The 14000-nt window shown below is 34.9% G+C and overlaps 1 protein-coding gene across 1 annotated transcript in view; it reads left to right on the forward strand.

Moving 5' to 3' along the window:
• LOC149676648 (arrestin homolog) overlaps positions 1-13745 on the forward strand; it is a 29064-nt gene extending 15319 nt beyond the window's left edge. The window contains exons 3-10 of the mRNA XM_089838542.1: positions 959-1452; positions 8752-8879; positions 11504-11642; positions 12253-12337; positions 12408-12480; positions 12553-12696; positions 12769-12867; positions 13147-13745. Coding sequence (XP_089694668.1) covers positions 959-1452; positions 8752-8879; positions 11504-11642; positions 12253-12337; positions 12408-12480; positions 12553-12696; positions 12769-12867; positions 13147-13354 — 1370 coding nt within the window. The 3' untranslated portion in view covers positions 13355-13745. The remainder of the gene's footprint in view (positions 1-958; positions 1453-8751; positions 8880-11503; positions 11643-12252; positions 12338-12407; positions 12481-12552; positions 12697-12768; positions 12868-13146) is intronic.
• The last annotated feature ends 255 nt before the right edge of the window (positions 13746-14000 follow it).

The following is a 14000-nucleotide window of genomic DNA, read 5'->3' on the forward strand; positions in this document are numbered from 1 at the left end:
CATAAAACAAGCTGTGTTTTAGATGTTAGATAACAAAGAAAGACCGTTGTATATAACCGGGTCGATGGGGGGCCCTTGTCGCTATTACAGAGTATATCGCCGGTTGGGTGTTAACATTTGCGCAATCCACTGGTTCGATACTCAACTAGGGGGGGTCCTAAAACGACGTAACCCGCTGTACCCGATATTGGTCTATACCTATACACCAAAACAGTCTGAAATTCCTTAAGGGTATTCGCGAAACTTCCTACACTAACGCAAACCATTTAAACAACCTCCAACATAAGTAAAAGAATCTAACCCTAAGTTCATATTTTGCCCTTAAAATCAACAGTTTAAAATATTCTTTCTTATAAAACATCATATCCTGTGCATTCAACCGACTCAAAATCGTCTCGGGCTTTGAGACGTTCCATTGGAAATTCAGTAAAATGGAAAGAATGGCTCATTGGACCGAATTTCAATCGAACATATGGAAAGAAAGGCTCATTGGAAATCATTTCAATCGAGCAAAGCAATATTTATATATTTATAAGGGTGATGTTCTTTGGGAAATCAATTTTGAGTCAAAAATTGAACTTCTATCCCCATTTTGTTTGCCCTAAGGAACACTGTTTTCGAGTTATGATTTGATATGTGTTTTAGGTATGACCCCTTAATTAAATTAGAACTCATTGTCTAAATCAGTTTCTTAATTAAATTTAAGGGATCATTCGTAAAATACTCCATCCAATCATAACTGGAAAACAGTGTCCCTTAGGGCCAAACAAAAATGGAGATAGAAGTTACATTGTTGACTCAAAATTGATTTCCCAAGGAACATCCCCCTTAATTTATAAACCAGACTTATCAGAGTCATAAAACTATTATTCCATTATTCAACGGTCAATTCTAACCTAACCTGTAAATATTTGACAGTGTATTAACCTAATCAGGAAATTCCCGTTGATATTTACAGAAGGCATCGTGGTTGTAAACCACGCGGGAGTTGGTCTTAAAAAGGTCTTCGCGTCAGTGGTGGCAACATTTCGATTCGGGCGCGAAGAAGACGAGATCCTTGGAATGACCTTTTGCCGGGAGCTGTATTTGGTTCACGAGCAAGTTTACCCGCCTCCACCGGCACCACTTGGAAAGAAAGTTACCATCGAGAACATCGTCACCAACGCGGTTTTACCTCCGGTATCATCTGAAAGAGGAATTGAAACCCTGGAAGAGGCTGCGGAGGAGGATGAAGAGGATGAAGAAGGTGGTGGTGATGATGCAACGACATCCCAGCATGGTGCCAAGGAAAAGGAAGAGCTGGAAGGCACAGGATCCGAAGAAACTAAAGAAGCGGGGGGAGATCTACTCGACGTGCCACCACCTACGGGTTACGGCGGACAAAAAAGAAACTCGCTAAGCGAACGGATAATTAAGAAAAGTGGGGAGCAAGCTGTACCCTTCAGATTCCAGGTAAGATTTTTATAAAAGAAGTTCGGCCAGATTTATGTTAACACTAACTTCTTAAGCCTTGATATACTTTGGGGAAATTAACACCTGAAAGAGTTTGCAGCCAAAACTTCGAGAAGAGTTATTAAAGGAAAAGATACAAATTATGCCTTAAAAGAACGGCATCTTTCTATGCTTAAAAGGGAAGATATTAAAAAAAAGTATATCATCTCTTATTAAAAAATAATTTTCATTTAATTAGTCTTAAAAATAATCAAGGACTACTGCGCCATCCGCCATTGGTTTAGTAGAGTCTGCTAGCCAGGACCCCTTATCCCAATGGGATTGGTTGAATCAATCACCGTGCGAGTTCTGGCTGGCTAGCAGACACCCCTAAACATGGCGAGGTATTAGTCAGCGTTTTTAAGACCAAATAAATAAGAGATCATTTATTTTTTAAACATTTTCCCTTCTTTTTAAAGAAAAAAGGCAGTTTTTTAAGGTATAATCAGGGATAGATTTAATTTTAGAAGTAGGAATGGAGACCGGTTAGTATTTACTTCAGTCCGACTCATAGCCCAGTATAGAGCCCCTCCCTCCAACACGTAACGAAAAGTTTAAATTATCTTATTCTCTCACTTAAACTACGTTTTGATGACGTTACTGACGGGGGCGGCAAAAAATACGCAATTCCTTTTAACCTCTGTCGCTATGACCCGCCTAATCTTTCATTCCTCTCCGTCCCTTGAAAGGGGGTCCGGGACTTTGACGCGCACCCAGGTTACTCTGTTCTCCATTCCTACTTCTAAAATTAAATCTATCCCTGGTATAATGTTATGTTAACTGAACCTTTCCTTTAAGTTTCAAGATTAGTTTTTCCGCTAAAACTTATTCTGGGACTGGCAGCCATGGACTTTCTTTTGATTAAAACTAAATTCTCCTAGGCCTATATATAGTTTGTCCTTATATCACGTGTCAAATTAACACGTTGCTAATCCCGAGTTTTAAATTAGTTTCCGAGATTGTTTTAGCAAACCCCTTTAACTGAACGGCGTTATATTTTACACTCATTTAGAAACTGTACATCACGTGTCCAATTAACACCAATAAGGCCCCTAATTGATTCGGACGAGTTATCTAACCTAATTTAAAAGTTGCGTATAGCGCGTGACTTTGACTCTAAACAAATTCTCGTGCTTTTAATACTTTTACGTTTATCGAATTAGATTTAATGAGCAATATACGGGGAAAGAGAGATCTGGGGTGTTAACTTTTGTTTAAATTCTTCAAAGGTTATATTAACATAGCGGTGGTTGATTTAGCTCTGACACAAGATAGATAGAGGCCCACGCGTTTTTCTTTTATCAAACACCTACGTACGTGCTAAAATATTCAAAATCCCGCGTACATTATAAAAGAAATAAAAAAAAATAGAAAGCTTATCTAGAACGCCCTAGTATAACAATAACAAATAAAAGAGCTAGGAGAACTTATAAGTATTCTTATATCTTTTTTATATAAATAGATAAATAAATAAATAAAAAGGCTTAGTAAAGATGGCTTAATTGATAAAATAGCGTTACGTAACAGATTACAAACAAAGCTTCGCTGAAAGTTGCGTTGCAACTTAACTAAGCTTAATTTCTAATATCTATGGGATTAAGGCGCGAATATTGGCTGTTTCCGATGTTAAACACTCAATCTACGCAGAAGTTTATAATACTTCTCTGCAAGAGAAGTGTACCAGCACAAAGCGGGCGGGGTAATTGTGACGTGATTCTTCCCAACATCAAATTAACATTTGGAGTGTTCAAGGTTACTAAACCGAATTACATACGTGATAAATAATTCCCACATCATCATTACTCTATTAACGCTTAATTATTTGCCAAGGCGCATGCGCTTGCGGATAAATTTTTGTCCCACGTCAAGATAATCAAGGTTTGTGGGTTGATTGCTGAGGATTTAGTAAATACCAAACAGTTATAGAATTCACCCTAGCACGGTGATGCAATGCCCATCTGAAGTTTGATCAAACAAAAAGGGAACTGAGCCAGGGAAGAATCACGTTACCTAACTAAAGTACTAAGAGGATACAGAGTGTCATCCTTCTTCTATTATCCCCTTCTGCTCTAAGTCACATCCCAAAACACAGAGTAAATATTGAAAAAACTCTCGAAGAAACTTTCGCACGTACAATTATAGACTCACTCTTATAGTAACACTTGTCCGGATCTGTCTGTTCATTGAATTATTGACCAGTTCAATCTAGTTTCTGACCGCTAAAAACGTACGTACGTACACCCAATGGTCAACACCCTAATTGAAATTTTCTAGAGTGTCAATAAGTTACATCCGTATTTGCCAAGTACCAAATATTGGGGCAGACAGCGAGATGCAACGCGAATCAATAAGTATCAACTTGGCATTCGCACCCTATTTTAATCCAAGCTACTTCACAAAATTAAAATTAACACCTCTCAAATTCCATTATAAAAAGTCGATATATATTTAAATTAGATATATTCCCCTCCCTTGCTCTCTCTCTCTCTCTCTCTCTCTCTCTCTCTCTCTCTCTCTCTCTCTCTCTCTCTTCATCCAATCAGAGAGAGAGAGAGAGAGAGAGAGTCAATTTAAATTTATAATAAAATCAGGAGTCTGAAGTTGGAAATTTAATCAATATAGAACTCTCCTTATAACGATCCCTTTTATTATTTCTTGAATTTTTAAAATTCCTTCGTTGAACAATATTTGCAAAAATGATAAAAGACTAACACCACGCCCTTGCCACCCTAAGGATAGGCGTCACGGCGTCTTTTCTTATTGGGCCCTGTTCCCTTCTATATTTAGGAACCGTAATTACATCCCTTAACCTTGAACGGACAATGGTAAAAGAAAAAAGGACACCTAAAGAGTGTCGGGAGATAATGTCCACTGAAAAAATCAATTCCATTGATTTATCAATACCGTTTCTTCCCCAAAGATGGGTCCGCGTACCCCCTCCTCCTCCCTCCACAAAAATGTAAGATATTTATAGTTACTTAGCAATACTAGGGAAAGAAGCTAAGCCTTTGTTGAAATACTAATGTAATACATATAAAAAGGAAAAAAAAATATAGAAGTATGTTAAAAATAAAATATTTCTGTCAATCAATTCAATTTCAGTTGAAAAACCAGATATTTTTCAAAATGGGGTACTTGCACTTAAGGCTGAAAATGCGTAGAGGTATTCTTGTATTGTGAACCAAAAGGACTACACTCTAAGCCCAAATCCACAAAATTGCCTTAAATTGTAGAAAAAAAATAAAAATAAAAAACCTAAGAGCTCTTCTTTTTTCGATTCTTTTTTACTAAGCCTCGGCCATTTCCTTTACTATACAAATTAATCCCTTGAACTTAATTCTCTTTTTATAGAGTACATTCTTCTTTTCAAAGATTATATTTGAAGTACCCTAAATGCACGTTCCTCACCACGTGATATAAAAACCGCGCTCAATTCAAAAATGAATCCAAGGCTTAACGATTATTAATGTATTCACGCAAAGTGCACGTGGTATTGTGATATTAAAAAGCATTTAGGGGAAGACATCTTACAGGGTAAACGATCCCCATGTTATCTCAATATGCCCCTGTAGAAATGTTGCACCCGCAATACAGGGAGAAGCAAACAGAAAGGGGCTACATCAGAGTTCGTACAAAATTCCTACATTGAAAATCCCTGACTTTTCCAGGTTATCCCTGACCAAATTTTCGCAATATCCCTGACCATTTTAAGGTATTTACCAGAGCCCACTTTTCACACCTGGCTCATATTTAGCATTGCTCGAAGCATCGTTTGGCATACCAAACGAAATCCCTGACATATCCCTGACTTTTTAGGAAAATATTTAAAATCCCTGACTTATCCCTGACTTTTTCCCCTATTTTCCATATCCCTGACTTATCCAGGTTTTCCAGGTTATCCAGGTTCCGTACGAACCCTGTACATTCGAAAATTTTAATAATTTAGTAATTGTGCTTCTAAATTGTGATAGAAATAATTTACCCGGTTTAAAAATTAACAATTTAATTTACAAAATTTAAGAAAATATTTGCCGAATAAATGACCATACAAAGGACCTAATAGGAGTTTCCAAAAATAGACGGAAACAAATGGACCTTTTCATTCCAACTGGGGAGCCATTAACAACTGGCCTTTAAATTTATATCCCAAATTTTAAACTATTACTCGGGGCCTTGAGAATTGTAGAAATGAGGGCGATTTGTTACCATGGTTACTATTTAAGCTTCTATGGCATCTTTTCCCGCCAAAATGCGCGTGATTCCCAGCAGCGCGTGAAGTGGAGCGATTTTGTATTTTTTCTTTTTCAGTTCAGTTAATTTAAAGTAATGAAGTTAAAGGCAGGAAAAGGTATAAATAACGTTATAATGTATATACATAAGAGTATGTTTGAAACGTATTGTCTCTATTTTAGTAAACGTTACATTTAACGATATAAATTTTTTATTAGGGAAGCTAAAATTCCTTTGAGGGTCAAACGATATATAAAATAAAAATCAATAACTAAAGAAAAAACAAATACTGGAACAGGTCTTACTGGACAAGATAAAAAGTTCATTTTTACTTCAAATTATGACCTTCAACTAATGCAAATATTGCATGACAATCTCATATTTTCATCACTTACTTAAAAAATGCCTTTTAAAGTCTTTGGAAGTGTAATATTTGGGTCAACCGGTTTAATATAAAAAGGCACGTAAATCAACACTTGGAAGCGTGAAAAAAATTGAAAAAAATAAATGTTTGAATATTTTTTGACAGAGTGTCTGTCACGTGGTAGGTTTCTTAGTTTAAGAAGACAGTTTTCCGTGACTTATTTCATCTTGGTAGAAAATTTTCTTTTCTTGATCTCACCGCCCCCGCATATCATCACCTTTAACGCGACAACCGCCAGCGATTAAGAGCTAGATCGAGAGAAAGCCTGGAGTCATTTCAGGCAACGAAGACAGGTAGTTGCCAAGAAAAGAAAGCGAGGGGATCGACACTTTAAAGGGCATGGAGCTCATAGTCTAAATTCTTTAATACCTTCAGGGATAGATTTAATTTTAGAAGTTGGAATGGAGAAGGGTTAGTATATACTTCAGTCCGACTCATAGCCCACCCAGTATAGAGCCCCTCCCTCCAACACGTAACGAAAAGTTAAAATTATCTTATTGGCTCACTTAAACTACGTTTTGATGACGTTGCTGACGGGGACGGCGAAAAATACGTAATTCCTTTTTACCTCTGTCGCTATGACCCGCCTCTTCTTTCATACCCCTCCGTCCCGGGGAAGGGGGTCCGGTACTTTGAGGCGCGCCCAGATTACTCTGATCTCCATTCCTACTTCTGAAATAAAATCTATCCCTGATACTACCCTCTAGAAAAATTTGGATATTTTACTGCGTTCTTATACAATCATCACAGTGCTCACTGCATTCCGTTCTACCATCTTTTACTGACGTAGTAAAGGTACCCTCGGGGGGGGATGTGGAAGGTGCACCACAAGTTTAAAGATCGCGTCTGAAGTTATTTCCTAGTAATGGATGAATAGAGTGAAAGAAAAAAAAAGAGCTATCAACTTTACGGTTCTAAAAAAGTATGCGTTTATTTTCATGGTTCATCATATAATAAAACGGATCACGTTACATTTTCTAAAGTATGCCTTTTATAACAAAAATAAAAGATCCAGTTTCGAGGTCATAACCAATCATTTTAGAGTATTTTTTCGCGGTTAAAAATAGGGTTAGATAACCAAACAGAAGTTCACAGAGAGGGAGTAAATTCTGATATATTAAGTCACAATATTAGTCTATAGATATGTCTATTTTTATAGCCTGCATTAAGTTGAAAAATGGATGAAAATAGACCCATGAGAAACATTACAAAAATACCTAAACCTATTACGTTCTAATTTTCCCATAGATACAACAACCGTACTATTTAATTTATACATAGTTACCATTTGCACCGAGTATAGTCAATAGGCTAAAAATGACGTCAAAGCACCTTATGTACAGCCCTGGTACCCAATTATTGATTTTTAAGGCTTCAAGTATGGAACTTTTCCTTCAGTTTCAGGGAATTTTAATGCCATTAAATAATTTGCATATGGTGATTTTATAAAACTATTAAAATATAGCGTAGCTTAATTTAAAATTTAAATTAACTTCCGACAAGCGCCAGAAAAACTATACGACCGCCTAAATTTAGGTTAAAAGCCAGCTATTCAACCTTATTATTCGCTATAGTACGTAATCTAATCTTAATTAAGAATTTAATCTCAATTAACTTAACTTAAGGTATAATAACTAGATAAACGTATCAATTAAGATCATTCATTTAATTATGCATTGTAAATAAATACTTCGATTAACTAAACGGGCAAACCTCTATTCAATGATGCGCTTACGTAATTACCAAATTAATATTTATTTAATTTAGGATAAATATAACGGGCTAATGCTGTTTGAGAACTAAAATCTCAATATAGAACTAATCAATTTTAGAGAAAGGTTGAAGAACTCGAAGTGCACGTTATTGCTTATTATTAATGCATTTTAATTAAAGTTTACAAACGAAGTTTTAATAGTGTGTTGGAGTAAATTCTGATTTTATAACTAATTGATTTCGGAGATAGATTATTAATTAGAATAAACCCTTTGAAACTAATTAATTTAATAATTAATTAGAATCAACCCTTTGAAACTATTTTATTTAATTAATAATTATAATCAACCCTTTGAAACTATTTAATTAATTTTTAATTCGAATCAACCCTTTGAATTTAATTTATTTAATTAATTTTTAATTCGAATCAACCCTTTGAATTTAATTTATTTAATTAATTATTAATTCGAATCAACCCTTTGAATTTAATTTATTTAATTAATTATTAATTCGAATCAACCCTTTGAAAATTTATTTAATTAATTATTAATTATAATCAACCCTTTGAAACTATTTAATTAATTAATAATTATAATCAACCCTTTGAATTTAATTTATTTAATTAATTTTTAATTCGAATCAACCCTTTGAATTTAATTTATTTAATTTATTTAATTAATTATTAATTCGAGTCAACCCTTTGAATTTAATTTATTTAATTAATTATTAATTCGAATCAACCCTTTGAAAATTTATTTAATTATTAATTCGAATCAACCCTTTGAAAATTTATTTAATTATTAATTCGAATCAACCCTTTGAAAATTTATTTAATTAATTATTAATTAATTAGAATCAACCCTTTGAATTTAATTTACTTTTCTGGACTGCAGCTTCCGGATAACGCTCCCTTGAGTGTTGCTATGCAACAGAACGCTAAAGATACTGGAGATTCCTGCAGTGTACGCTATTTTATCCGATGTTACGTCGCCATGGATGAGAATGACAAGCCGGTAACATCGTAAGTAATACTGTAATTATTTTATAACCCGCCTCTTTAGTTACGTCATTTCCTCACTCCGACTCGGAAACCTCAAGTGAAGTATATGATAAAAAAATCTATTCGGTTTTTTTTTAGAGAGTGTTATACTTAGGAATGTTACAATACTTGTGGATGGTTTTGATAGATCCTATAAATACGCAAAAGCAGCGGCGCGAGGTATGGTCATAACAGGGTTATTTTTATTGAGAGAATGTCAGCCAATATCAGGGTAACATCCCCGGGGAGTCGAACCCTAACTCGAGGGTCTCATCACTCGGCTTAATATCAATACAACACTCAATATTATCCCACGGGGGAAACATTCGAGTGGTTAGCCCCCTTTCCACGCCCTAGCCATTTCTCCATTGAAGCTATTTTAGCACCGTATACTCTCTTAGAACCTTTCTAGGTTAACATACTGTTTAGTTTGTTTCTAATAGGTCTCAGAAATTGAGTCAGGCTGGTATTCTTGGGACGATTTTCCATAACATTTTGCCTTCCGGGCCACCTTTTTCAAGTTAAGATTGGAGTATTTTACGGATGACCCCTTAAATTAAATTAGCATTAATTAAATTTAATGAGGTCATCCGTAAAACTCTTTAAACATAAGTCCTTCAAAACTGTGTACCTTAGGGCAATATGCCATCGAAATTACATTTTCAACTCAAAATCGTCAAAAAAACCACTATTCCCAATAATTTATGAAAGGCCTTTCAGAAACACCCTGTATAGTTTGTTAGAATCTTGCTAGATGTTTGCGCCAATATATAGATAGGTGTGCACGCTGTAAAGGGGCTTGTAGAAATTTCCTCGGCCCGTTTCATAACTATGCGCTAAGTCAGAATTGCCAGTAATTTGTTATTAGAGCATATCTAAATTCAGGTTTTAAACTGAATGATCTGAAGCTACAGAGCACTACAAAGGTTTACAGTATTATGTAGATAGCGGTTAAATTGTACTCTTTGGCAGCACTTGTCTGCATACTATGTATTTAAATATAGTTTCAAGTTGTTTCAATATTATCCTTCCAAGGCGCTAAGGATATACGTCATAAGATAGAAGATACAAATGAAGTAAAAGGGGAACCCTTATATATGTATAAAAATAAGATATGGTGTTATTAAAAGAGAATGAACTTTGATGCTGATACCCAAGGCGGGGTCACATTATGTTATACAGGGTGTTTCTGATAAGTCTGCCATAAATTAACGGGGGTGTTCTTTGGGAAATCAATTTTGAGTCGAAAATGAAAGACAATGATTTCTAATTTAATTACGGGGTCATACCTAAAACACTCCTCGAAAACAGTGTCCCTTAGGGCAAACAAAATGAAGAGATAGAAAGTCACATTTTCGACTCAAAATCGATTCCCCAAAAGAACATCCCCCTTAATTTATATCAGACTTATCAGAAATACCCTGTATAGGGAAACCCTTCTCTTTTATGTTTTAATATATAAAGTGTAGTGGCACCCCATATTATCTTTACATAGAATTTTATATACTGAAAAGGGTAAGACACTGCCGATGCTCTTTGTAAAAAAAGAAAAAGAATAATAATACTTCAAACGATACTTTTCTTTGCAAAACGACAAAACAAAAGAAAACTTATCGAACATCAATAAATTATTTTAGGTCTGTTATTGTTATTGCATATTTAAGAAGCTCTTTCTAAACTTTTGTTTATCATTAAATACAAAAATAATTATTAAACTAATTAAAGTATTTCAGTTCAATTTAATTACTTTTTTGTTTAAATAATAATCGTTTAGTTTTGCAAAGAAAATAAATGTCTCACCAAAGAGAGTGTAAAAGAGGGGAGTAGAAGGAGGCATGCCTAGAGTGTTCTCCTCTTAGATTCCGTTATGCGTGCTCTTATTGGTTGAAATACGGTGAACCGAGTATTAGAAGGTAATATAACAAACAAATAAATAAAAAAAAATGCAAGAACTCCCAAAAAATGCCTTGCCAAAGTAAAAGGCTGCTAGCTTCGACTCCCCTTCTTAACACCCTCTTTGGTCTGCAACTCTGCACTAACAAAGAATGAATTTAATGAAAAATAACCCCGAAAACAGATGCTATATTGTAATCGCGTAAAAGTGCCACTGCCTTCACGTGGGAAAGACAAATTAACAATTTCCCATGTAATTAATTCAGCCCCGGCATGAAAAAAATAAGAAACGTGGATAAACAAGTAGCCCGCAATACATATTTATGCAGATTAATACGCAACATTCATAGGCAAAATTAGATAACGGCAATTACACTTTTTCGAACGGTTACAAAAGCTTTTAGAAAGAAGGAAAAAAAGATGACACGCTAACAAAGGGGAACTTATTTCTCTCCAGGCCTTGTTTGCCTGAATTCAATTACCTTAGCCTAATTCAGGCCTTACGCCTTTAAGTAGTATTTCGTAACAAGCTCTGTCATCACACACACACATCCACCCACCACGGGGCTGTGTTTGTTGTCCTATATTTGGCGGGAAATTCGCGTATATATTTTAAGACACGTGGAAAGATGTGCGGGCACGCGCGCTTTTACTTCTATATTTCTTTCAATAAGATGGGAGGTATATAGTAATTGTATTACATTATATTGCAGAAGTACGGTTAATTTGGCCATACGGAAGTTACAATACGCCCCCCTGCGGCCACCAGCCCAACTACCGTGCGCCACAGCTACAAAGGATTTCCCGTTGAGTCCAGGGAAACTTTTTTTGGAAGCCACACTCAATAAATCCGTAAGGAATGATTGAAATTAAACATAAAAACGACCTCTTCCCAGCTCAGCAATGAGACACGCTGCCTCCGTTAATTTAGGCATAATAGCTTCATTAGGGACCCTAGAATTTAATTAAAACTCGCTTGACGAGGTCATATAAACCACCAAATGACGGTACTTCCTTAAAATTGCAATGTTTGTGTTTATCCCAAAGAGGATCATGATACTTGGTGCAATTACTTTAGGAAATATATCGTACTAATTTTAACTTAGTATTATATAAGTTTGCAAATAATTTATACCAAGGCTTAAGGTATTTACAAAGAAAACAAAACAAAAATTGACTTACAGATTATTTAAACGCGCTGTAATTAAGGTTCCCGTTGATATCACTGATAACTTACGCGTTCATTATTAATAATTACCGATAATTAACTGGAAATTATTGTAATTTTTAAATTGAGAACTTTACAACCGAAACGTGATGCACTTCCACATTTCTTTTCAAACGTTCAAAGCAGACGAACTTAATAGCCATAGTTACAAACCACGCAGAGTAGATATAGATCAAGTAGTATCATACACTTTATATTACCATTAATACAATGCTTTTTTAATTTTGTTTTTAGTTATACCATCATGGCGAGGACATCGTTGTGACTGTCCTGGTTCAAAATTACTCAAATAAAACTGTCAAACACATCAAAGTTTCTGGTAATTAGACGGTACCACTAATAAACAGTTTAATTAAAGGCCGTCCTATTTACTAAAAGTTTATTTACAGTGGTACAAGTGGCCGATATATGTATGTTCTCAACAGGAAGATGGAAAGTCAACGTGGCTTGCATCGATAGCAAGTAATCGATATCCCCAGGATCGATATTTAATAATACACTATATTTCTAATCGATTATTCGGAATGATTTTAGCGATTGCTGCCCAATTACATCAGGGAAGACATGCCAGAGGCGATTTACCCTAACGCCGAACGTCAATCAGAACAGAGCCAAATATGGCGTGTTTACGCAAGGCAGGTTTAACGCCGAGGATGATACCCTGTCTTCAACAACAGTGTAAGACTTTAAAACTGTTTGACCTTGAAATTATCTCGAGGTCATGAGGAATAATATAAACATACATTTCAGTATCCCGGAAAAAGTTAGAGCCGAATATTTTGGGATTATTATATCATACCACGTCAAAGTCAAGTTGTACTTAAGTACCCTGAGCCCTATACCTCCCGGGTAAGTACTATAATAACTAACATATTTTATTTCCATAAACCTGAAGCCTAATTTGAAAAAAAAAATAGGCTTAACAAAGGTTTCCGCGAACTCGTGGCTCCCTCTCTTAACTTACCTCAAATTAAAAGAATAATCCTGTTACTTACAACGAGGCTTAACTATTTTACATAAGACTTAAGCCTAATTTGAAAAAAATAGGCTTAAGAAAGTTTTCCACTAGCTAGTGGCTCCCTCTCTCAATTTACCTCAAATTAAAAGAATAATCCTTTTTTCTTACAGCGAAGTTTCCTGTCTGATACCCTTCCTATTGATGCACCCTGACCCGCACAGTACCGCAGATGCGGAAATAGGCTTAAGATGTCCCAGGACAACGCACGATTTAGAATCTGGCATGAAAGAAGCGTCGGATAGCAAATCATCTACCGATGACGTCGCCTTTGAAAATGTGGCGCGTGTAAGGATGAGAAGTATGTCCCTCGTCGGTTGAACTTTGACCCTAGGAAAGAACCAAGCACGTGACGAAATTCTAGTCAACCAACCTGTAAAATAAGAAAATTAATAAAATAAATTAACATTGTTGTAATCAAGAAGAATTCAATAAATGTAATTAAAAATAATTTGCAATTATATTTATTGATACTCCTTGATGTAACCCACTTCTGATGAAATTTAAAAGTTGTAAAAATAAAGAATATATTTCATTCTTTCAAAAATATTCAACGTACAGAGAGAAAACGAGATCAAATCAAAAAAATTAATATTACCGTTAAATTTTTATGAAAGAATTCAATATATTCGTGTCAAAATTATAATAATTTTTCTAAAACCTGTGTTTCTTTGTTTTAAATAAATATTCCTGAAATTGCAAAATAAAAATCTATGTTAAAATGAATTGTTTTATTTGACAAATGACAAACAATAATAATTTTGCAGTGGGGTTTTTACAATTTAAACAAATTTGTATTATAGCACCACATGGATTCTGGACTTTAATCGACAATATTTTGAGTAAAGAAAAAAAATCAAATCGATATTTATCTAGAAATATAGATCGATTTTCTGAATTAAACTACGTTTAAATTAAAGTCGTGATATTTAAAATTTAATTAAGCCAGTGATAAATTCCACGCATC

Source organism: Phalangium opilio, unplaced genomic scaffold (genome assembly GCF_054372755.1).
Source record: "Phalangium opilio isolate 3A_F unplaced genomic scaffold, DU_Popi_V2 ptg000045l_1, whole genome shotgun sequence".
Classification (NCBI taxonomy): domain Eukaryota; kingdom Metazoa; phylum Arthropoda; class Arachnida; order Opiliones; family Phalangiidae; genus Phalangium; species Phalangium opilio.